Source organism: Pituophis catenifer, unplaced genomic scaffold (assembly GCF_029215685.1).
Source record: "Pituophis catenifer annectens isolate HBS135680 unplaced genomic scaffold, rPitCat1.0.hap2 SCAF_2, whole genome shotgun sequence".
Classification (NCBI taxonomy): domain Eukaryota; kingdom Metazoa; phylum Chordata; class Lepidosauria; order Squamata; family Colubridae; genus Pituophis; species Pituophis catenifer.
Window position 1 is genome coordinate 157173743 of NW_027256882.1, and position 25410 is coordinate 157199152.

Genomic DNA, 25410 nt, shown 5'->3' on the forward strand with positions numbered 1-25410 from the left:
ATGACCATTTTCTACACAGGGAAAGGCGCCCACAAACGAGCTCAACTCCTGATATCTAGATGGGCAAGTCACGCTGACTCTTAGCATCATGGCATGTAGCAAAGTTGTTTTGCTGAGATCTCTTCCCTGGTTGTTGTTGTTGTTTTTTCCTTTTTTTTTCCTTTCTGCAATTGTAGCTACAACCAAAATCAAGCATAGCGATAAAGGCTACCCACAAGCGAGCTGGCTTCCCGAGTTAAAAAGGAAAATGAGAGGCTTTCCGTCCACGCCCTGCCTTGAACTGACACGATCCTGGTCTGCGAAGCGCGTGATCCACCAGCTCCGTCAGCGCATGTCCTCCTTTGTTTCTTCAACCGGAACAGCCCCCCCCCCCTTCCCTCCCCTCAATCGGGCTCCCTTTCACATGGACTGCCTCGAAGGCCGGAGCCGCTCTCTCTCTCTCTCTTCCCACCGCGCATTTTTTTTCCCATTGCTTTCCAACCGGATTCCTTTTTTTCTCGGTAGGCGATCGTCAAAAGCTGGTGGGATCGCGGGCCATCAAAACGAGATCGTCGTCACGAACAGGATTCGAACCTGTGCGGGGAAACCCCATTGGATTTCGAGTCCAACGCCTTAACCACTCGGCCACCGTGACTCTCGGGCCAGGGCTGCGTGGAGCTTCAGCTAGACAGATCCATCGAGAAGCTGGATTGTTTGTTTCTTTTTTTTTCTCCCCTTTTTAGAAAGTGGGGAAGAAAGAAGAGGACGCCGCGGTAGAAACCTTCTTTTCGGGAGAGGAAAGGTGGGAAGACGAAAAGCTTTCCCGCCAGCCCCACTCAGCGCTCAGCCAAAAGAAAGCACCGATGCTTTTTTTTTTTCCTCCTTCCTCGACGCCTTAGCGCTCATCTCCTTTTCGCCTGCATGGCTTTTCTGCCTGTTTGGCGTAGTCGCAATACAGACTCCATTTTTGAACTTCACTCCCCTGTTCCCAATTCGTCCCTCTTTTAACTTTTTCCCCGCCGTCTTATTCTCCCCTTCCTCAAGCTAACCTGTTCTGATCTCCTTTTTGCAGAAGACTTGAGACTGCCCCCCCATCCCCAATTGATTCATGTCTAGGAAGCGTGCATTTAGTACTCAAGAAGAGCTCCTGCGCATGTACAGAGTGCCTTTCTAATCGTGGTACGGTATATATAAGGAAACGACCTGACAACTGAGGTGGTCACATTTTTAGGACGTCCCCTTAAAAGATTTCCCAATTCCTTCTACCAGGTGAAGGGAAACCCCGATTTCTTGTAGTTGAGCCAGAAGAGATGCAGATAAGCGATAAAAGAGGACGTGTTCGTTTGGTGCCAAATGTACAATAGAATAGAATAGAATAGAATAGAATAGAATAGAATAGAATAGAATAGAATAGAACAGAACAGAACAGAACAGAACAGAACAGAACAGAACAGAATTTTTTATTGGCCAAGTGTGATTGGACACACAAGGAATTTGTCTTGGTGCATATGCTCTCAGTGTACATAAAAGAAAAGATACATTCGTCATGAATCATAAGGTACAACACTTAACGATAGTCCTAGGGAACAAATAAGCAATCAAATCATATTAGGAAACAGTCAATATAAATCGTAAGAATACAAGCAACAAAGTTACAGTCACACAGTCATAAGTGGAAGGAGATGGGTGATGGGAACAATGAGAAGATTAATAGTGCAGATTTAGTAAATGGGGGGGGGGGGGAAATGTGATGTTTTCTACCCAAAACCCTGCCCGCAGGCTTCCAAATGTGAAAAGGCAGGGAAGGCTCGTGCAAACAAAACGGATCTGGGCGCCAAGTGTCACGAAGACCGACTTGGCACAAACGCTTGACACAACTCGATTGCGTCGCGCCCAAGGAGACCTTTTGGAACCGCAGCCAAGGTTTCCTTGGGATTATCGCTTCCCCAAAGCGATTTCCAGCTCATCTTCTTCAAGATAACCCTAAAACACTTGGGATGATCATTTTCCTTCTCCTCGGTTGTCACACGGTCATTTTCCAAAATCAACACCGTATTTCTTTCTTGAGGCGGGAACAGAAATTCGCCGGCGATCCCTTTCCAAACGCGGTCGCCACAGCTAAAGAAAGCCCAGGAGTTGGCTGTCCTTCCTTCCACTCTAAAAGCGGAGTATCGGAAGAAAGCAAGGATGATTACAAATGTAGGTGGCGCCGATTAAAACCTACATTTAAGGAAAAAGTCGTGATTTATCTACACGTACACACACAGTCAGAATTAAAATTAAAAGAATTAAAAGCACGCAGAACAAACAACGTTCCTTTTATTAAATTGGCGACGGGCTGGAAGGAAAGGCCGTTCTTTCAGCAAAGGCATTTCCCGCCTTCCGCTCCCGTGTTAAGACCACCTTCGGCCAGTAGGAGGCGAGGCGAGGCGAGCTACCTTCAAAAGCGGCCAGGCTTTCTCTTCCTATTTTTCGCCGCCAGGGGCCGCTGCTTCCGGGGTTGGGGGTGGGGGGGGTGCAGAGGCAAGGCAGAGCGGCTGGCGCGGCCTGCCGGCAGAGGGCGCAGCGAAGCGCTGTCGACCGCGGTGGCGGCGGGTAAGGGAAGAGAGCGGCTCGGCCCAGGCCGGCGGCGCTGGGAAAATGGCGGTGCGGAAGAAGGACGGCGGCCCCAACGTCAAGTACTACGAGGCCTCGGACACCGTTAGTCAGTTCGACAGCACGCGGGTCTGGCTGGGCAAGAACTACAAGAAGGTACCGGCCTGAGCCAGGCCTGGGCCTGCCGGTGCTCCTCCTCCCCGCCGTTTAGGCGGCACCTTCTGGAAGCTCCCGGGGGAGGGAAAGGGCGCTTCTCTTCCTCCCATTCTCCTCCCGTCGCAGAAGCCAAACCGCTCGCCATCCTCCTCCTCCTCCTCCTCCCGGGCCGAGATGCCCCGCAGATAACCCACCGCCTCTCCTCTGTGTTTGTTTCCCCACCACCACCCAGCAAGATGGGCACCAGAGTCGGGGGAGAGGGGGTGGTGGTGGTGGAGGAAAGAGGCGGGGGTGGGTGGGTGGGTGGGTGGCGATGATGGCATTGCCAAATTGGGAAGGACCCGAAGAAGAAGAGAGGGCGAGATTTCCCCCCCCTCCCCGTAGCAGATGATGGGATTTCTCTTGACCCCACCCCAATTCCCGGAGGGTCCTTTAACACCGCGGCCCCTCTTCTTCCAAAGGTCCCCCTTTACTCAGCCAAAATAAAAGCACCGATCTTTGGAATCGACTCTGTCCCGATAGAATAGCAGATCCTCCCTTTTTTTTTTTTTTTTGCAACGATGTCTGGTGGTTTGCAATGCCAGACTGGTTTGCATTTTTAGAGGACTGACCTTTTAGCATCGGCTGGTTCCACCTGCTGCCCTATTGTCCTCTGGATGCTAACCTTTCCTTTTCCATGGAAACTTTCCTTCCGTTTGACACTTCGGGCTTCTTAGAAGCAACCCAATAATGTGACTTCAGTGATTTCTTTTTTTCCTAATTACGATCAGTGTGGCCTTTGGCCTGCAAAGGCTTACAGGTCGGCGAAAGCGTCTTTCTTTTGGAGATGGAAGGGGCGGCTGCGCTTGTTCTTGGTTTTTTTTTTTTTCCCAGGAGAAATTCTTTTAATCCTCCCTTCCTTAATCTCCTTTTGGATATTCAGCCTTCGCTTTTGTTTTATTTCTTTAAATGGATTCTTGTTCGCAAAAAGGTGGCAGTTCTTTTTTCTCACAGTTTTACATCTGGGCCTCATTCTTGCAAAGAGAATTCTTGGTCAGCAAGACAATCGGGAATGATTGCTTTTGTTCTTTCATGCTATTTTTGCATGTTATTTGCTCCTGTCATGTTTTCTTTTCAATCTCTAGTCGGGTGAAAGGAGCTGAAAGCCAAAACACTAGTATTAGAATCCATGGAATTTGTTTTATAGACATGTACACACATATCCATACATCTATATCCATAAACAGTATATAGAGCGAGGGACTCTGAGTCATGTTATTAAATTCGATAAGAGGCAGGTGAAAATACTCCCGGTTGTTCTATATTCCCAGGTCTCTTCTGTTTTGGTGACTACAGCCTTTCTGCAAAAGCAGCACAGACCTTGGTTCTCAGATTTTTACCTTCAAAGAGAAGGAGAGTGGCTGAATCATCAGGCAATGCTTTTTTAGAGTGACAGCTTGTGTCCTGACAGTTCACCACTTTCCTGGAAAATCATATCTCTTGCCCATTTCCTTTCCCATTTGTATCCTAAATGATATTAGTAAAAATTAGTAACAGGCAGTCCAACAATTGGAAGCTAATATTTTTTGCTAAGCAAATTCCAGTTAGGCATTTCCCTGTCAATATAAACACATTCCTGTCAGCTGAGTGACTTTCATACATATCCGTATTCTACTTAGGAAGGAAAGTTGCAGATCCTTGATCTTGGTTAAGGATAATGCAATAGTGCACTGTTATATAACAGTGCTATATAATTGCTATAAGCAATGTTATTTTAAAAACTGATGTTTCCTTAAAATACACTTCTTGTTTAACATTTGTAGTCCAGTGTATACTTGAACAGAATAAATTTATTTGAACGTGGATGAAATTCTACATAAATATATACGGAATTAGTTTTTGGTCTAATTATATTCAGTACCTGTTTTCTTTCTCATTTCCCAAGTTAAAATTATGTCCTTTTTCTTGGAAGAGGAAAAGAAAATTCCTCATGCATCTCATTTTCCCTGACATACTTCCTTAAAAACCAGTAGGATAATAGACAAGACCGCTAAGAAGTAGAATTTTAAGCAGGAGGAATATAATAGGCAATTTGTCAGCATTTGCAATGTCTCCGCACTGTGCTATTCAGTCCTAATCCATTGGTATTCCAATATTAGGAGAAGCTGTTCCCACTAACAAACCAGAAGAGAAAAACTTCCTTTCCTGTGACTCCCAGATTTTGCATCAGGGTCCTCCAGTCCTTGGAGGATATATTTATACAATTAATATGTAATTGAGGATATATATGAAGGATTGCAAAAGGAGAATATGTATATACTTTTATATGACACTGGGTGTCTGTTTTTTCATGTCAGGAAGAGATTTCTAAGAATTGATATGTGAAAAAATCCTCCATCTATTGAGAGATGAAATTGAGTAACATGAACTAGTTTACATCAATGGGTAGTAGCATCACCTGAGGCCAAAATAATGGCCTTTTTAAAAAAAATGCTGTATCCCACATAATCTTATATAAAATTAGTTTCTAGTAAACTGTGGTACATACTATCCATATTGTAAAATTATGATCAGTTTAAATTAAATAAAAATGTGATCAGTAAGGTAGGAGTTTTTCATTTTTTGTGTGTTAAAAATACTTAATGTTGATAACCAATATCCACAGTTCTATTGAGAACTTTAAACATTGTAATGGCCCCACTAAGATTTCCTAGAAAGTATACTAAGTCTACTATGACCACAAATTCTAAAAAGGAAAATTCTGGTGCTTTGTAGAACTAGATCTCAAGGAGTACTGTTTCTTCCAATTTTTAATCCTAGCAGGTGAAATGGGATCTAGTTTTAATGTTTTCCTATATTATCCCAAGTTCCCTTTTCTCTATTTCCTTTCTCTTTTAAGATAAAGAAAAAGAGTTCTAATCTTATTTTAGATGAAGACTTAACTCGCTATTAGTAGTTTCAAGCCAAAATTGAAGGTGGTGGATGCTTTTTTGGAACTGCTTGGTTGTGACTTAAAAGAGAAGCTACTAGGAAGACTTGGCTTGGATTTACCTAAAGTCTCAATTCTTTTTGTTTCCCCCCCACAGTACATTCAAGCAGAACCCCCTACCAATAAATCATTATCCAACCTAGTGGTACAGCTGCTGCAGTTCCAAGAGGAGGTATTTGGGAAGCATGTCAGCAATGCACCACTCACAAAGTTGCCAGTAAGTGCCAAAGTTGTCTTAATTTTTAAGAAAACAATAATCAGTAATTTGGAAGATAATACTCAGCAGATCAGTAGTCTCTTGGGTAGCCTAATAATGTAAGACTTAAGTGATCCATTAGAATCTTCAGAATGTAAAACCTTTATGTAAAAATATTTCTGTAAATAGGAAATAAATATTGGGGGGGTTGGGGTTTATACCAAACCTTTTAAACTGATGCTATAGAGGTGTTTATATAAGGAAACATCACCAGACAAAATTTTACTTGTAATTTGAAATTACAAGTAAAAAATAGAATATGAAAATAGAATTTGGAAAATGTTAGGGTTATCTTCTGTATAATTTATGGAACAGCTCTGAGATTTTCTATGTAGCCTCATGGGGATTGCAGACACAAACCGTGCATTTTAATGGTAGTTCTTTGTGGAATAGCATAGTGCATAGCTCCTAAAGCAGGCATAATACATATTTTCTAATGCAGTCATGTTACTTGCAATCATGTAACGTTGCTCTTTAGAGAAAAATACACTGTCTATTACTGTGTTCACACACAGTACAGAACTGTTTCATACTTTGATCAAGGTTGACAGATTTTTGATGCTAAAAAAATTATTTCTGCTGTACTTTTATAGTTCCCTTTACATCTTTGCAGTTTAATTTTTAGATTGTTGTGAAAATACTATAGGAAACTAGCTTTTCAAGAAGCAACATTTACAGCACAGACCAGATGTCACTTTTGAATCTGAGCTGAACCTTCTCTTCTTTTCTTCCTAACACATAGTGATTAGGCATAGCAAAAAGAAAGAAAGAAAGAAAAACATTGTGCAAATTCAACTTGCAAAGTGCAAGTTTGTGCAAATCAGAATTGCTTTATTTTATTTTTTTTTAGTTAGAATCAGAGAAGAATCAGGGCCTGGCAATTAAGAAAATAAAATTAATTCTAGACTCCTTGGTTAATGTGGTCTTCCTGAACATTTTCCTTTCAGTTGCATTAATTAAGCTTTGAGAAATAAATGCTCCATTTGTTTGAAGAGCAAAAGGCAATAGAAAAGGACAGAAGGGAGGAAAAAGAATGAAAATGTTGAAGAGAGAAAGGGAAAGGAGAATGAAAGGGAACTTTTTGGAACAGATGAAGTTGAATTAACTCCTTGTTTTGCTTCCCCTGCCTGTTATAGATTAAATGCTTCTTAGATTTCAAAGCTGGTGGTGCCCTATGTCACATTCTTGCAGCAGCTTATAAATTCAAGAGTGACCAAGGATGGTAAGCCTTCTATTTATTATTCTCATTATGGGTTATGAAATAATATCAATCTATGTTTTTATAGAAGATCCTGTTTCAAGTTGAAATTAATGATATATTTGGGAAATTTTAATGTTTAAGAAGAAGAAATGTATTGTACCTGTGTTAAAAGTGTTGCATTATTGCTTTACATTCCCTTTCCCTTTTCTAAATTGAGGTTATTGGCATATTGGGTTGTAATTGAAATCTTGTATTTTGTCTTCCTAATAACACCTCTTAAATGTCTTCTATTATTTACTTTATAGTATTTCTAGCCCACTCCCTTCCTTTGGTAGGGCAAGGTCAAAGTTAATAAAAGTCCAGCGTGCAAAATTAAAATAATTTTTTTTTTAAAAAAATGTCATCAATAAATGCCATGGACACCCATAGAATTCAACTAATAAACTAAAAGTTGAACACACATTGAAGTAAGATTTCCTTGGTCTGTTTACAAAATGTTAACAAGGATGGGGCTCTCCATACCAGTGGGAGAAGGGTATTCCACAAAGTAACAACTGCCACACAGAAAGCTTCTGTGCCACTGCCCTACAGACCAAGAAATAAATACCATGTAGACTTATTTTTCTTAAGATTGACTATATACCGTAGTAGCAGAACCTTGCAAATCTGAATGAGCTTCCCATCCTTCTTTTGTCCTCATGTAAATTTGGGGGGCCAGGGTAGGCTGTCTGAGATATTTTCATAATCTTTCCTCCTTGTTATGCAGTGTTTATCTCCTTTTACCTTAGTAGTGGATCTTCCTTCTCCCTGCCAAGGCCATCTTTACTCTCTATGTGTGGTTTATACCCCATGAATTTCTTGAGGAAGGGAACCTGAAGTAGCCCCTGTCTTAATGACTTTATCAGACAGGCAAATCCAATTTTTACAAAGTGGTGCCTGATGTATGCCGGTGTTGCACTGAAAGGGGTATAAAAGTAATGACCACCATTTTGAAGTGGAATTGGAAACCAATTGTCAATCAGTGCAGTAACTTCAGAATAAGATTTTTCTTTTCTTGGCAGGGATGTTCTGTCAGGAGTCTAGCTGCTTAATTTTGTACAATCTGTAGCTTCAAGGTCACCTTTGGGGGCAGCCCCACATAGAGCATGTTACGTTAGTCCAATTGAGTGATGACCAGGAAATGTTACAACAGCGTCTTGGTCCAAGTGAGGTTCCAATTGGTGCATTAATTGGCGTCACTAATTGCAGGTAAAGCAGGTTGCAGGAGAATACCCAAGTCATAAATTAACCCCTGTAAGGAGAGTATGACTCCATCAAAAATGACTATAGTAGCCAGTATTATTAAGTTGCTCGGATATGTGTTGACAAAATTGGGTGGGTTAATCTGAGCTTCTTTTGCCTCATCTAGATCCTCTAGGCACTGATTTAGTTCTTCCGAGCCATCTTTGACTTGGCCCAAGTATAACTGTATGCATAATTATATTATTTGCATATTGATGACACTCACCCTGAGGGCACTCACCATTGCCAAATGATCTCCACCAGTAGTTTCATGTAGATATTAATTAACATGGATGGAAGAACTAAGCTTTGCGGTACTCCATGCTGGAGTCCCCAGGGATGGGAGTTCCGATCCCCCCAACCATGACCACCGATTAGAACTGATCTCCCACTGAGGTAGGATTGGAACCAGCACAAAGTGTCCCCAACTCTCCATCCTTGCAGGTGATCCAGAAAAGTAACAGGGGCATTGAAGGTGAACAGGAGGTCTAATAGGACCAAGTGTGGTACATGCTCCCCATCTAGCAAAGAAAAGTTGTACACCAGATTTTCAGATCCTATCTCTGAAGTGATCCATTAGTTCATTTCCTGTTCCAAAGTAAAGACCAAATCAGGTGTGTGCTTCCCCCGTACTTCCCCATATATGTTAGAGAATTCCCTGTGACAATCCTGTGGAAGCTATGAAATCACCTTTAGGGCATGGAGTCTCCTAAGATTTTAGTCTCCTAAAATCAAAACCCTTGAGAACTCCTTCAATCCCAACCCAACATGAGGTTCATGAGGTAACTGAGAGCCACAATTAGGCAGTCAATATGTCAGCAACAGCAACTTAGCTTGTGACGCAGTACTTCTTGCGTCATCACAAGACTCTCAAAAATTACAGCAACCTTCTTTCTTCCCCAGCTTTAGCATCATAGCTCCTATAAAGCCTAAAATCCAGCCAGTAATAGATGCCAGGTCTATGTATTTGGGCAATACCATATCATGGACAGAAGGAACTTGTTCTTTATGTCAGGAATGGGAAACCTTTTGATGATTAAGCCTAGTGAAATAAATACATTAGAAGATAAAAACTAATGTGAGAGATAGGTTGGGCTGAGAAAAAGCGATTTGTTCAAAATCATCCATTAAAATGTTGGACTTGAACTTCAAACTCCTCAGTACAATGCTATCTCTACCCTGGCAAATGTATCTTGTTTGAACAGGGTTATTCTTATGGCACGGATAGTAATGGATAGGGAGATTCTATGCTTTGTTTAGGATAGTATTTTATGATACTGGAATTGCCTGATGCACACTTTCATTTGCTTCAGGAATAGAAAGAACAGTCTTGATGTAGAAGTCAGTCTGTTATCCAGGATGAATCAAGGTCTGTAATAGCAAGTTTGCTCTGTGGCCTCAGATATCAGACTTTGCGAAATGCCTCTATCCTGCCTACTTGTAAAATAGGTTATTTACAAAATATGAATTGTGCTTTTTATTGAAAGCTGGTTTTTCCCCCCCAAAAGGCGACGTTTTGATTTCCAGAATCCCTCACGGATGGACCGAAATGTGGAGATGTTCATGACTATTGAAAAATCTCTGGTACAGGTAAAAGTGGCCTCTTTTTTAAAAAAATCTCAGATAGTAAACTCTTTTATCTTAGCACAAAACACTAATTTTCTCTCTCTTTTTTCTTTCTCAGAACAATTGTCTGTCTCGTCCTAACATTTATCTGCATCCAGATATTGACCCCAAATTGCAAGCCAAGCTGAAAGACATTGTCAAACGACATCAGGTGGGCAAGACATCAGAACAGCTTAGTGAGGGAATGGCAGACCTTGGGCCTCACCGCCTTCCATTCCTTTTGTTATACATTGCAACCTTTGCCCAACTGAGCATCTTGCATATATAATGGGGTTTCAAGCCCCAAAATACCAGCAGTTTCCTGTTGTTTACAAACATGAAAGAACACGATGTTTCCAGTTGTACTTCAAAATAAGAAATAATACTGACTCATAGAGTGAGGTGCAACTGTTTTGCTGCTGAATCTCTGAAGAAAGCCCTTCATTATTTTTTCCTTCTGCGACTGAAGCAACAATTTATTTTATAGTTGCAATTGTTCAACATCATTGTATTGGAAAACAGTAAATAATTAGCAGCAAAATAGGATGACATGGGATGCGGTGGCTCAGTGGCTATGATGCTGAGCTTGTCGATCCAAAGGTTGGCAGTTCAGCGGTTCGAATCCCTAGTGCCACGTAACAGGGTGAGCTCCCTTTACTTGTCCCAGCTTCTGCCAACCTAGCAGTTCGAAACCACATAAAAAATGCAAGTAGAAAAATGGGGACCACCTTTGGTGGGAAGGTAACAGTGTTCTGTGCGCCTTTGGCATTTAGTCATGTTGGCCACATGACCACAGAGACATCTTTGGACAGCGCTGGCTCTTTGGCTTTGAAACGGAGATGAGCCCCCTAGAGTTGGGAACAACTAGCACATATGTGCGAGGGGAACCTTTACCTTTACCTAGGATGACATCTTATAAATGAGATGTTTCTATATGTCAGGTTCTTTTATAAACTTACCTGGCATTTAGTTCTTACCTGGCATTTCGATACCTAAGTTTGTACATAAGTTTGCAGTTCAATAACAGTTCAAAACTAGCTGAACAACCTCAGAAAGGTACTGGAGCATGCACTGTGTACTGTATTGCATCAGCATGGTTCCTCAGAGGAGTCAGCGGGACAAACACTGAACATTCAAGATTGGGAAAGGTATTTAGCAGTAAGGACTGTTCCACCCCATGGAATTGTGCTTGATTAGCTGTTAACAATATAGTAGTGTTAATGCTATACATGACTCATAGGCTAAATCAGAGCTGGGCAGTGTTCCATGAGCTAGGGAATGCATAAAAGGGTTCCTGAAGGGATGAAGAGCATGAATTCTGTCATACTGGTAAATGACAAAGGGTAAAGATTTTAAATCTTTTCTAAGATTATTACCTGTTTTATTTAGTGGCTTTTCTAAAATGATGGAAAGCAGGGTTGTTAGGTTTTGGTTGTATGAACTGTACTTCAGCACCACGATCAAAAGGAGCATTGAAGGGATTGAGAAATCATTTTCAGCAGCAGGTGTCCCCTGTACGGTTTAAATCTTGATATTTCCATGACTTTTTTTTTCTTGTAGGGAACCATAACTGAAGATAAGAACAATGCCTCCCATATTGCCTTTCCTGTTCCTGGTAGCTTGGAAGAAGGCAAGTTTTCACTCTGGCCAGAGCAATTAGTGTTTTGAGTTTAAAATATCTTTCTCAGTGGTTATTGGTTGCACATAGTTTATGAACAGTGGTTGTTTACATACAACTATGCTTCTTTTTTAAACAAGTAGTACAGAATGTAATATTACAGTAAACCCTCAATTTAATAGACTTTGAATACAATAGGCAATTTCTTTATTCAGACTTCACCTCTATTTGATGGATCAAGATTTCAATTGAGGTTTTACAGCAAATCATGCCATTTATATGAGTCATGTAATTATGCAAATGACATACATTGAGGTAGATTATGTACTTGTGGATTTAATGGACATCCCTGACCATAAATAATCTGTTAAATTGAGGTTTTACTGTACTTTTTAAAAACGTTTTCAAGGATTTTATTTCTACTGGCTCTGTGGGTAAATGGAATAAGTACAATTGCAATGAAAGAAATCCCATTTTAAAACAGCAGTGACCCAGAAACACCTGTCCATAAAGATAGGGAACCTAAGTTGTAGGAAAGGAAAATGAAAAACTTCCATTCTTTTAAAACTAAAATTTAAGCTCTTACTTTTGAGTATTACTGTATCTTTAATGTCTACCGTGTTTCCCTGAAAATAAGACCCTGTCTTATATTTTTTTGAACCCCGAAATAAGCGCTTGGTCTTATTTTCGGGGAGGTCTTATTATTTTGGGGCATGTGGAGCAAGATGGGGCTCCTCTTGCTGTCTTACCTGATTTCCAGCTCTGCATTTAAATATTTTCAGGGAGGGCTTATTTTCCAGGGGAGGTTTATTTTAGCGCATGTGTTCAAAAGCCTGATTGGGCTTATTATCAGGGGATGTCTTATTTTCAGGGAAACAAGGTAAGATGCATTACATTTTTTTTCCTTTCCATATCCCACAATGTACATTTCTCAGAGTATTTTGTTTTTATTGTTGTTGTTTGGCTTTGTCTCCTAATAGTTGTTAGCCATGTCTGATTTAAGGACACTGTATTTTTTTCCTGCTGGCTTATATCTTGAATTTACTTCTAGCTCTTATTTACATATTTTCCTTTGTTTAGTTATTGTTCATGTCCTCTCCTGTCCATATCTGTTTCATGTAAACACTATGGTGGTAGGTGGAATTTGTCTGTGATTTTATCTTGTAAAGGCTAGTACAGTAAATCTAAACCACCAAATAATAATAGCATTTCATGTAGAGAGTGCATAGGGAGCAACAGCATCATTATAAAGATCAGTCCTCTGTATGGAGGGAAGATTGTGAAATGCGGTTCTTGATGCTTAAAAATAATTCCTTAATTTTTTTATGAAAATAGGTTGTCTTATATTATCTAAAGATGTTCTTATAGAAACCTGGCAATGAATAGAGTTGAACTGACCTCTGGCCCTGTGTCTATTAAGTGGGCATCTCTAAAAAAAATGGTCTTTTCAGTTAATTCAAGGAGCATTATTTCACCGAATGATAATTCCTTGCTATTTTTTTTTAACTTATTTTAATATTCATTAGAATATTAGACACACACATACAAACACATAGAATCTGAAGATAAGTTCTATGCATGATCCAGTTCGTATGGGTACAGTTCTTTATTCCCATTTTGAAGAATTTGCCCTATTAACTCTTAAGAACCTCAGAGCAACTTAATGATACATTTGATACATGTGAAATAAAGTATCATTTATACTTGGGTAATAATCACTCCAATTTTTTTCTTTGTTTTTTAGAAGAATGGGTTCGTCCAATCATGAAGAGAGACAAACAAGTTCTTCTTCACTGGGGCTACTATCCTGACAGGTTTGCCTCAGTCCTCTATAACTACCTTAGTTTATGGAGAGGAATGCATATGGGTAGTTTTTAGATTATATTCTTGCCTTTATTCTTAGCCACTACTTGTAAATGTAAAATAAATAAAGACTGATTGTAGCAGAGTCTTAATTTTTCCCTTACTATTATCGTGAGGCAGCATATGTAAATATATGACTTAACGATGCGATTGTGGTGTGCAGTGAGGTTTTAGAATCGATTCTTTATTCACTATGTGTTTTCTTTTACAGCTATGACACTTGGATTCCAGCCAGTGAAATTGAAGCCCCTGTGGAGGATGCTCCCACGCCAGAGAAACCCCGTAAGGTAATATGATAGGATGGACTTTGGGGTTGGACCATTGTGGCATTGTCACCAAAGAACTTCTAAAATAACAAGTTCCTACTTTTTAATTCAGAAGTGGGAAGCAGCTTCTTACCCTTTTCAGTTCAAGTCATCTGGGGATGCTCTGCTCTTCTCCTCACCCCCAGGTTCATGCAAAGTGGATCCTAGACACAGACACGTTTAATGAATGGATGAATGAAGAAGACTATGAGGTCAATGATGAGAAGAGCCCTGTCTCCAGGAGAAAGAAAATCTCTGCCAAGACTCTCACTGATGAGGTGTGGTTTTTTTTTTTTTTTACTAAAGATTTTAGTCCTTAAGGGTATTTGGGCTGAATGGAAGGGACAAGCTCGACCAAAATATTAGTTCTCCCATCTCTGGAATGGATTACCATGCTAAAAATATATTGAGACCTTCAGCTGGAACGCAGACCAATTCTAGTAGATTGTCAAGGGCAGTCTGTCTGTTCCAACTAGCTGTTGGAATTTTTACAATAAGTGAGGAATTAGATATATTGGTCAAACCTAGCAGGGGACTTGTATTTCTAAATGAATATGCTCAGCATTTATCACAGGAATTAGTTATGCCCTAGCTCTTAAGAGATTCTATTAATTTTCCTTTGGATATTTAAAAAAAAATGTTCAGTGATAAGCACAAGAGATTTTTTTTTTATTTATAAACTTTATTAAAACATACATAAAATATTTACATGGCATACGACATAAAGATAAAAAAACATTGACACAACGTACGACATTAAGATACATTATTCTTTATAAGCATTGTTTCATAGTGGTTTCCCAACTAATATTGCACTAATAGCACAAGAGATTATTAATGTGGTTTAAGGAGGCAATTCAAGGCTGCTGGCAAATTGCGTTGACTTCTCTCTTTCCAGGTTAACAGTCCTGATTCGGACCGAAGGGATAAGAAGGGGGGAAATTATAAAAAGCGGAAACGTTCCCCTTCTCCTTCCCCTACTCCAGAAGCAAAGAAGAAAAATGCCAAGAAAGGGTGAGGAGAAAGAAATGTTTTTTCTTGACTATCTGGGTATGAAGCAACTCTCCAGTTCCTATTGGAGTGCCTCATTTTTTAAGAAAAATTAGCCTGTCCTCCTGTCCTATTCCTGAGGGCAAGCATAGTTTCTTACAACAGGCTGGCTTGGATTAACCAAGAATAGAGTATCCTCTCTATTTGAAGTCCTTCCCTTGAACATGCCAACTTCAGGAGCAGTTTTCAACAATATTGCCGATTCGACTCAGTGGATTCACTTCATGAAATCATTCATAGGATATTTTCAACTCAGCTTTCCTTACTTGAAAGCCGCAATAGAATCTATTCTATTGATATGAAATGATGATGATTTAACTATAGTTTGATATAGTATCCAGGATTGAATAATGTTGTTTATTGTATCTCTGCCTTTTGCTTGAGGTTGACTCAGCCTTCCATCCTTCCAAGGTGGGTAAAATGAGAACCCAGATTGTTGGGGGTAATATGCTGACTCTGTAAACCTCTTAGAGAGGGCAGTAAAGCACCATGAATCGGTATATAAGTCCCAGTGTTATTGCTATGCTATTGCTTTCCATCTGCAGGCCTTCCACACCCTACACCAAATCCAAACGTGGTCACCGTGAGGAAGAACAAGAAGATCTCACAAAAGACATGGACGAACCTTCTCCTGTCCCTAATGTTGAAGAGGTCACGCTGCCCAAAACAGGTCAGAATTTAAAGCTGTTTATGAATTCCATAACCATGGCTCTTTGTCATGTTTGGAGTGGCTTCTATCAATTATAGCTCCCTTAAAAACTACCATTGTTGCATCAGCATGATGAATAGAATATTATTTTTCTGTTAGTCATTACACCTCTGGTCTTTACAGTTGACAATGAAAGATGGACAGCCTGTAGTGCGCATACTGTACAGTTAATTTACAACAGCCCATTTAATAGCCATTAGAACCATTTTTCACACTTACGACCATTGCAGCATCTCCATGGTCATATGATCAAAATTTTGATTCATGTTTATGATGGTTGCAGTGTCCTAGGGTCACTTGGTCACCTTTTGAGATCTTCCGACAAGCAACATCAGCGGGGAAGCTAATTTCCCTTAATAACCATGTTACTAAGTTCACAACAGAAAAATAGAGGCATTCATGTAGAGATTTAAGACAACCAAAAGACCTCTTGGACATGTCAAACACTTTCAAATTTTAAGCCCCACGTTGAAGAAAATCACTGTACTGATGTTATACTTCGCCTTAAGGCCAAGCATAAGAAGGAAGTATAACTCCTTGGCCCTGCAGTTCGATTCCTGGGGAGATTCTTTGAATAAAATATTCCTTCCTTCCTCTGTTTTCCATAGTCAACACGAAGAAAGATTCTGAATCTGCTCCTGTGAAAGGCGGTACCATGACTGATTTGGGTAAGGGATACTTTATTTATTTTGTAATCCTCCTTTTATTACAAGAGCAAGAACATGCTCTTAGTCTTTGATAGACTAATATTTATGCATTAGGAAGATTAGATTCCTTCTCCCACTCCAAACGATCAGTTGTGAACAGGTGTCATATCTTCTGATGTGAACTATCTATAAGATGATAAAATCAGTCCAGCTTCCTTTAAGCTGTCAGAGCAAAAACACGGATGTTGCATGATATGATACTCTATTTCTGGGATTGGTTTCAGTGGGAATTTGCAACTCTTGATTGATAATGTGAAAAAGCTGGGTATTTAGCACAGGCCTTTTTGTCTATAACTTTTCTAAAAACCATTACTGCCCCGACTTTCTACTTACAGTTTATAGCTCAAAGCAACTTAGAGCAGTTAAAAATAACAAAGGACAAAATATAAAAATAAAGCAAGGCAGTTAAAAGCAAGGCAAAACCAAAATCAGATCAACTAAATATAGTACCGTATTTTTCAGAGTATAAGACACACCGGACTATAAGACACGCCTACCTTTTTTGGTGAGGTAAACAAGAAAAAGAAATCTGCCTCTGCTTCCCAGCAATTTTGCCTCATTGCAGCAAACAGCAAATAGCCTGCTTTATTTTCATTTTCGTTTTCAGCATAGCTTGATTATCACAAGAAAAAAAAAATCTGCTCCAGCAATTTACCTCCTTGCAGCAAGCAGCAGAGGCCTGCCCAAAACAGCTGAGAGCAAAACAGCTGAGGGTCGGGAGGCCGATCCAATCAACTTGTGCTAATTAGGCTATGCTGAAGCTGAAAGGAGCTGTTTCTTCTTGCTGTTTGCTGCAAGGAGGTAAAAGCTGGGAGGCAGAGGCCAAAGGGTGGGGGCCAATGGGTGGGCGGGGCTACATTCGGTGTATAAGACGCACCTAAATTTTCACCCCCTTTTAGGGGAGAAAAAGGTGCGTCTTTGCTCCGAAAAATATGGTAAATGAGAGTCATTTTGGCATAGTGTTATAGGCAGCAGGCTATACCTGCCTTAAGTATGGTACTAGCATAGGAAGAAGGCAAGGTCAAACAACTTCCTAAAATGTTGGAAAGAATAATTGCATGGGCTGCACACACACACATACACACACACAATCCAGTATTAATCATTAAGTATTTCTTGAGTGTTGGATTGAATGAACGGGAAGTGTTGAATTGCTGTACTAACGGCTGTTTCTCGTTTTGAGTGTGTTCCTTGCTGGGATTTACATTCATTTAAAATTTACTGTTATGTGGGAGAATAACAGATGTTGGAACGTTTATTTGGGACAGACTGTCTTCTGCAGTTTTTAAGCCAGGCAAAACAAATTCTTAAGGGGGCAGTCTCTCTACTTCTTTCAACCATGCTGAGGGGGAGTATGTGTGGAATCATACCAGCAGACTGGGCTGCAAATAAAAAAAAAAAAGTTGGAATGATAAATCTGTCTAATTTCAGTAAACCATCAGAGTATTTAAGCAAGCCATAGGCTTTTTGGCCAGGGAATCTAGAAAATCACCTGCTAATTATATAAGCCTAAAAGAGCTTAAGACTTGTTTTTCTCAATATCAGTCTCCCAAGTGACACAATAAATTGGAAAAGGTCTACAAGAAGGATGTAGAAATAGATTTTAAGGAAGGTAGCTCCCATTTGTGTTACTGGGCAAGCTTCTTCAATCGTTTGTACATAAATGTCATTGGGGAATGCTGCTGTATGTTTTTATTCTTTTACCTTTGCTAAATTTGGCTTCATTTTTGACAATTTTCCAGATAGCTATGAAAGAGCAAATGGAGAAAGTAGAGGTTTCTATTTCTGATTTGGGGTGCTTGCTCTTCTTGTTTTCTAGATGAACCAGAGGATGAGAACATGGAGGCGGCAGGCAAGGTAAATCAGATGCTGCATTTTATCTATTGCCTCTTGTTATACAGCCCTACTCTTCACACACGGGCAGGTTGGGAAGGATAAACTGGTGCTAAGGGAACAAAAATGACCATTTACAGGTAGTCCTTGAATTGCAATGCTAATTGGGACAGGGATTTCCATCTCAGTGAAGTGGTCAGAAAGCACAATGCCATTTCTTAGTGATGGCAATCCAATTTCATTGGTCATTAGGAAAGGACCCACCCCAATCCAAGCCATTCCTGGCTTGGTCCCTCCCAGCCTTGAGCCTCAGAAAGGTAAGGGGCTGCCTGTCTCCTTTTTAACTCCCACTCCCCCCACTTGTCTCTCCCTTTATCTTTACCCTTTTGGCCACCCTGCACAGCAGCACTCCTTAGCAGCAGCAGCAGCAGCAGCAGCAGCAGCAGCAGCAGCAGCTGTGGTTGAAACGGAGCCCTGGGACCTTCAGCAGTCTCAGCTGGCTATTGTTCTGACCCAGCCTTAGCAGAACCAAGAAACAGAGTCCTTGTCCCAAAAAAAACCCTCTTTATTTAACTACTATGAATTCATGGCATTCACACACAGGATTAATTGCAGTAACAGATCTTATCAGTCCTTGGATAATTGCCAGCCCAAGAGCTTCCAGGCGCAAAGCTGTAAATTAATTCCTGGCAAGAAGTCTCTCAGGCACAAACCACGATAAGCAAAGAAATACGAACTGTTGTCTTCTGCAACCGCCACTCCCCCTTTGCTTCTCTTTATCCCCCAGCCAAGGAGGGCCATTCAGTATCCACGTGTGCCTTTCTTCCCGAGTCGGCCCCTGTTCCTCAGTTGTTCTCTCCTGACAGGTCTGCGCATACACGCATCTGGAACAGGCCCCTGCTATTCTTCTTCCCCGCTTATCTCCGACGGCAGCTGGGAAATGTTGGATGGCCCCGGCTCTATCTCTGCTTCCGGATGCAGAGCATCCATCAGAGCCTTCCCCAAACTCCAGGACTGGCCCAAGTTCCTCCCCAACCTCCTCATCGTCTGAGTCTGCTGCCAGCTCTGCTGGCAGCTGGTGGGCCACAACAGCTATCACCATCCCCAGGCCTCTACTTTAGCCCTAGCGTTGCCACTGCCAAGGAATATCACCTCAACTCTGTCCCTGGACAGCCACCTTAGCACCATAGTGTAAAGCTCCAACCACCCTGTCGTGCCTAGCTGACATTAACCATCTTTCCTCTCACTGCTGAGAGGGCTCACTGCTGGTGTAGCCAGGCAACTGCTGGCTGCACCAGGCCTGCTTCCCCGGGCTACCTGTGTCATTCTCCAAGTAACACTCACTGTTCTCTAGTCTAAACAGCGCATGCTGTTCTCGTGATATTTCAGAATATTTCTGAGGCCTTCCAAAGCATTGCAAGAACAGCATATGCGGTCTGGAGGAGAGTGGGTGCAGCTTTCTCATTAGGCTTCAAAAGGCCTCAGAAACTTTTCAGAGGGCTTTCCAAAGCATTCTGAGAATGGTGCACGCTATTTGGAGAATAGTGCAAAGTGGCATCAGGAAGCAAGCCTGGCACAGCCAGCAGCGAGACAGAGACAGTGAAGGTCCGCTAGGCATGGCTGGGGCGGCTGGGACTTTGCACTGGGGTTCCTGGCGGAGATGGAGGGCAATAGGGTGAGAGGAGTTGAAGCACTCCTGTGCTTGTAAGTGTGGGCAGGCTGCCAAGTGCCTGGATTTTGATCACCTGACTGCAGGACCATTGCAACAGCTATAACTTTGAGAACTGGGTGTAAATACCATTTATTCAGTGCTGCTGTAATTTTGAAGGGTTGCTAAACAAATGATCATTAAATAAGGTCTTTCTGTAAGCAGTAAAAGAAGATTCAGCTTTTGCTAGGTCTACTTCTACTCTTCCACCACCACCACCACCACCACCACCACCACCACCACCACCACCACCACCCCAGCCCCATATGCTTCTCTCCTTTCTGCTTTTCTTAGTTTGATCCCAGTAGAAGTGACTCCAATTCAGTTATACCCATGCCTCCTCATATTGACAATCATTTCCTTGGAGGCCTGTAACACCACCCATAGTAACCTTTGTGTCCTAGTTCTCTCATATGGCAAATCTCCCTGGATTTCTATCTCATCGCTTAGCAAATTTTTTTTTCTGTATGCCAGCCTCCCATCATTTCTCGAACTCTGTCTGTAATGTGTTGGAATTAAGACTTACACTGAGAGTTTCGGGTTTGGATTGCTGTGCGGATGAGTTGTTCCAAGATCCCAGCTCCTCTTGATAAAAATTGAAGATTACAGTCATAAGAACGTCACAAGCATGCCCATCGCCTACTGAAGAGAATTCTGGTTTCAGGATGAAGAGGAGAATAACGCTGGGAACAAAGGAGAGCAGACCAAGAACCCTGACCTGCATGAAGACAATGTGACCGAGCAGACCCATCACATTATCATCCCCAGTTATGCCGCCTGGTTTGACTACAACAGGTGCTGGAATGTGAGCTTTTTCTCCCTGAGTTCCTCCAGCCTCCCCACCTGTTCTTCATATTTTTTTTCATGTTTCTTCCACAGTGTCCACGCCATTGAGAGGAGAGCCCTTCCTGAGTTTTTCAACGGCAAGAACAAGTCAAAGACGCCAGAAATGTAAGAATGCTCTTATGTGCTCTGGTATCTCTACCAGGATAGCAAATGTGGCAGCATCCTTCTTCTGCCACGGTGAGAATCCGAGGACATTTTACACCTTCAGTGTTGTAGAAGTCCATACAAATAGAAATAGAATAACAGAGTTGGAAGGGACCTTGGGGGTCTTCTAGTCCAACCCCCTGCCTAGGCAGGAAACCCTACACTTCAGAAAAATGGTTATCCAACATCTTAAAAACTCCCAGTGTTGGAGCATTCGCTACTTCTGGAGGCAAGTTGTTCCACTGATTAATTGTTCTGTCAGGACAATTAACATGACAGGAAAGGTTCTGCACTGGCCTTTAGAGGCGTTTAGTAAGAAGATTAATGGAACTAATCATGTGGGAAGACTTTTACAAAGTAAAATGACTTGAGTTGAAAGTACTTTTTTTCCCCTTTATGTTTGTTTCATGCTCTAGCTACTTGGCTTACCGCAATTTCATGATTGACACATACCGGCTCAATCCTCAGGAATACCTGACTTCCACTGCATGTCGTCGGAACCTGGCTGGTGATGTCTGTGCCATTATGAGGTATGTTAGCTGAGCATACAGAGAAGCCCAGTAACAGTTTGCAGCGGTCCACTTTTATTTTACGATTTGGCACATGCAGCTGGATTTTTGATCTTATGCCATAAAATGGGCTAAATATGATTTTCTGATCTACTGAGAAAGAAATTGGATGGTGCATCTTCTTGAGCTTAATACAGTCCTCATTCTTATGTGACCTAATAGTTTTGGCTAAAAACACATACAATAATTCAGAAGATTTTAAAAATTAAATTACAATTGAAACCAGAGACCTGGGACTAAGGGATAAGCAACAAGAAAAAAATCATGGAAATTTGTTTTTATATATGGTTACAGCAAGACTACTATATGCTTGAAAGTAGAAAAGTCCACAAGGTATTGTGGGGATTTGGAGGAATGGCTGGAAAAGATGAACTTGCAGAGATGCCTAAATTAATTTCTTTGCTTAGACAGAAAACAATATATTTATGGATGCCTGGAAACCTCTTCTTGCATAAAATGGAAAAAATACACTTACGATTTGTGGTTTTGATATGAAAAAAGCAACAACAGAAAAGAGTGAGCTTTTTTGTAATCATAGAATAAGAGATAATTTTATAATTGTACTTATATTTGCTGTAAAGGAAATTAAAAAATTCTTTTTTTCTATTTTTCTTTCAGCACTTGTTTCTCTTTTTTCTTTTCTGCTGTTTTTATTCGTGTTAATTTGTTTTAATTTTTTGTTCTTTATAAGACTTTTAATAAAACTTTAAAAAATGTTCTTAGATGGTTGATGAACAGAGTTTAATTTTAATCCATAGCTCTTTTGTCACAGATTTGATTAGAGCTAAAGTTTCCTTTTTTGTTTTCCTTGGTTGCAGAGTCCATGCCTTCCTAGAACAGTGGGGACTCATCAATTACCAAGTAGATGCTGAGAGTCGACCAACACCGATGGGACCACCACCTACTTCTCATTTCCATGTTCTGGCTGACACTCCTTCAGGACTGGTGCCACTGCAGCCCAAAACACCCCAGGTAGTATCAGCCACCTGGAGAAGAAATTTAAATACACATTTTTTAAAATTTATCTGCATGTTTAGAATTTCCTTAGCTATAATTAAGAACGACTGGCCCGCAAAGCATGTTAAAAGAAATATATAGACCTCCGCTGAGAATATATCGACATTTAAAACATCTAATAAAAATAAACCAGAAGCTATATTAAATGAGAAAAATCAAAGGGGGAAAAAGTCCTTCAGAAAATAAATGTCTGAAAGTTGCTAAGGAAGTATCCGAAGGAATTTTCATCCTAGAGGAAATCACGTGTTTGTGCATGCTGGACATTTTAATAACTTTACTTTCCCAGATTAAAATATTAATATAAATGGGAGAGGGCAACAGGACAGAATTTTGCTTACGCTTCAGGGTCGTCAGAGTGATAGCGATACCAAGACTGGACGAAAGGGCAAAGAGATTGAAGATCTTGTCACAGAGACAGTGAAAGGGAAACCGGAGCTGGTAAGAGAATTCCCAGCGGAGGCTGGTGTTTGTGGGAGTCCAGAGAGGAATGACACCTGGATACTTTCCTCTGGAAAACTGTGGAACTCCGTGCAGCCAGAAACCAAGTCAGGTCAATCTGCTGAATTTTTAAGGATGAGCAGGAATGGAATTGTCCCATCTCTTCCTTTGTAGTTTGTTGCCTGTAATTTGTGATAGGCTGCACCGCTGTATGTTCATTGTTGCAGACCCAGTAATGGGTCACTGAAGACCCAAAAAAGAGAGATGCTGTCACGGATGAAATGCTAGAAATTCCAACTCGTCTGGGTGGGCCTAAGATTGACATATGCTGTGCTATAGCTTGGCCCCACCAAATGAGAGCTAGAGGTGGATGCCTGCTTGTTCTCCTTATAGGTGGTAGTGATCTTTCAAATAGCACTTCAGAGGTCTTGAGAGTCGGGCTTTCTTTACATCACATGAAGCTTGTTCATCTCTCTTCAAAGCAAACCACAGCTTCCCAGCAGATGTTAAACTTCCCAGACAAGAGCAAGGAGAAGCCACCGGATATGCAAAACTTTGGACTCCGCACTGACATGTACACAAAGAAGAATGTTCCTTCTAAGGTAAAAGAGGAAAGACCGTGGGTTTTCTCATGCATCTGTCCAGTGACAGGTCAGTTCTAACGCACAAGTCTCTTCCTACAGAGCAAAGCTGCTGCCAGCGCTACTCGTGAGTGGACAGAACAGGAGACCCTGTTGCTGCTGGAGGTGAGCAAATGGAAGCAATTCAGATTGCCCATAAAAGTGTGGTTCTGACAACTGCTCCTAAGTTTTCTCTAATAGCAATAGCAATAGCAATAGCAATAGCACTTAGACTTCTATACCGCTTCATAGTGCTTTTACAGCCCTCTCTTAGCAGTTTACAGAGTCAGCATATTGCCCCCAACAATCTGGGTCCTCATTTTACCCACCTTGGAAAGATGGAAGGCTGAGTTGAACCTTGAGCCTGGTGAGATTCAAACTGCCAAACTGCTGACAGCCGATGATCAGCAGAAGTAGCCTACAGGCACTTTAACCACTGTGCCAGAAGAAGCATTCCTTCTTCTCTTGATTTTGTTCCCAAATCTTCAGTTGTTTTTATTCTTGGCAGCTAAAGTATATTGGGCATTGACTTCTTATTTTCTTGCGTGGAAATGGGAATTTTAAAATTTGATGAGTAAATTGATAAGTTTTTGTTCTCTCCAGGTGTTACACTTGGGATAATGATATTTTAGGTCTCTCTCTCTTTTTTTTTTTTGCTTTAATTTATAGGCCGCCTTTCTTCAGAGACTCAGGGCGGTTTACAATGCGTTCATACTTTTGTATATTTATGCAAATCAGCTTATTGCCCCCACAATCTGGGTCCTCATTTCACCTACCTTTGAAAGGATGGAAGGCTGAGTCAACCTTGAGCCTGGTGAGATTTGAACTTGCAGTAATTGCAAGCAGATGTTAATAACAGTGCTTAGTCCACTGTACTACAGGCTCTTTCCCATTTGTTTGATGGGTTTATTCCATGACTTTCAGAAGATTTTAAAGATATTAAGAAGTCATTACATGTAAAGGAGAAAGCCTCAATTATTCAAAACTAACGTACAAATAAAATGTCTTAGGATCCTTTTATTGTTACACAGAAATTGAGATGATGTGTAGACAGAAGCAAGTGATGGTGAAACTTAAAACTATTCCAACGTATTTAAACCAAGAATGTGGAACTACTTTTTCTTTCAGTTCCATGTTAGGAGCCATACATCATATCCCCAGGAAAATAAATCCTAATAATTGGTGGCTTAAAAATAGTTAATGAAATTGTTTTCCAGTTGTGGATTTAATAACATTCTTATGTTATGTTGCAAGGTAACAATATGATAGCAACTTTGGAAATTTCTGGGAATGGATTCTGCCCTGGAATTTAGTGTGATATACTTCTGATTCAAACCACAGCTGCAAATTGAGGAAGGGGCCTGCTTGGAGAGAATGTTAAACATGGAAAAAGTATAGTGCCACGACTGCTTTTTCCCCAAACCCTGGAAAGTTACTACAGGTAGTCCTTGATTTATGACCACAATTGAGCCCAAAATTTCTGTTAAGTGAAACATTTGTTAAGTGAGTTTTGCTCCCATTTTATGACTTTTCTTGCCACAGTTGTTAAGTGAATCACTGCAGTTGATGTTAGTAACCTGGTTGTTAAATGAATCTGGCTTCCCCCATTGACTTCACTTGTCAGAAGGTCGCAAAAGGAGATCACATGACCCCAGGACGCTGCAACCGTCATAAATATGAACCACTTGCCAAGCATCTGAATTTTGATCACGTGACCATGGGGATGCTGCAAAAGTTGTAACTGAAAAACAGTCATGTACTTTTTTCAGTGCTGCTGTCACTTTGAACAATCACTAAATGAACTGTTGTAAGTCGAGGACTACCTATAGTCTTTGTAGACAGTATTAAGTTAGGTGGGCCAATACAAATTGTTTCCTTTATTCTTACAATTACTCACACCAGGATCGGAATCCCTCCTTATTTGAATGACTTTGAAAAATAC

At 40.8% G+C, this 25410-nt stretch overlaps 1 protein-coding gene and 1 non-coding gene across 9 annotated transcripts in view; one reads left to right on the forward strand and one right to left on the reverse strand.

Annotated features, from left to right (window-relative positions):
* Window positions 1–552: 552 nt before the first annotated feature.
* Window positions 553–634, reverse strand: TRNAS-CGA (transfer RNA serine (anticodon CGA)). Its single transcript has one exon. It is a non-coding gene; the product is annotated as a tRNA-Ser (tRNA).
* A 1928-nt stretch (window positions 635–2562) lies between these two features.
* Window positions 2563–25410, forward strand: part of SMARCC2 (SWI/SNF related BAF chromatin remodeling complex subunit C2) — a 34966-nt gene continuing 12118 nt past the window's right edge. For 5 of the 8 annotated variants that reach the window (XM_070937843.1, XM_070937851.1, XM_070937844.1 and 2 more), the window contains exons 1-20: window positions 2563–2730; window positions 5796–5915; window positions 7091–7176; window positions 9945–10026; window positions 10121–10213; window positions 11602–11671; window positions 13404–13473; window positions 13734–13809; window positions 13974–14105; window positions 14726–14841; window positions 15423–15547; window positions 16195–16254; window positions 18113–18150; window positions 20499–20629; window positions 20714–20785; window positions 21241–21354; window positions 22212–22365; window positions 22756–22848; window positions 23331–23450; window positions 23532–23594. In XM_070937843.1, coding sequence (XP_070793944.1) covers window positions 2620–2730; window positions 5796–5915; window positions 7091–7176; window positions 9945–10026; window positions 10121–10213; window positions 11602–11671; window positions 13404–13473; window positions 13734–13809; window positions 13974–14105; window positions 14726–14841; window positions 15423–15547; window positions 16195–16254; window positions 18113–18150; window positions 20499–20629; window positions 20714–20785; window positions 21241–21354; window positions 22212–22365; window positions 22756–22848; window positions 23331–23450; window positions 23532–23594 — 1926 coding nt within the window. In that variant the 5' untranslated portion in view covers window positions 2563–2619. The remainder of the gene's footprint in view (window positions 2731–5795; window positions 5916–7090; window positions 7177–9944; window positions 10027–10120; window positions 10214–11601; window positions 11672–13403; window positions 13474–13733; window positions 13810–13973; window positions 14106–14725; window positions 14842–15422; window positions 15548–16194; window positions 16255–18112; window positions 18151–20498; window positions 20630–20713; window positions 20786–21240; window positions 21355–22211; window positions 22366–22755; window positions 22849–23330; window positions 23451–23531; window positions 23595–25410) is intronic. The other 3 variants (XM_070937847.1, XM_070937850.1, XM_070937846.1) reach the window with 2 other exon arrangements.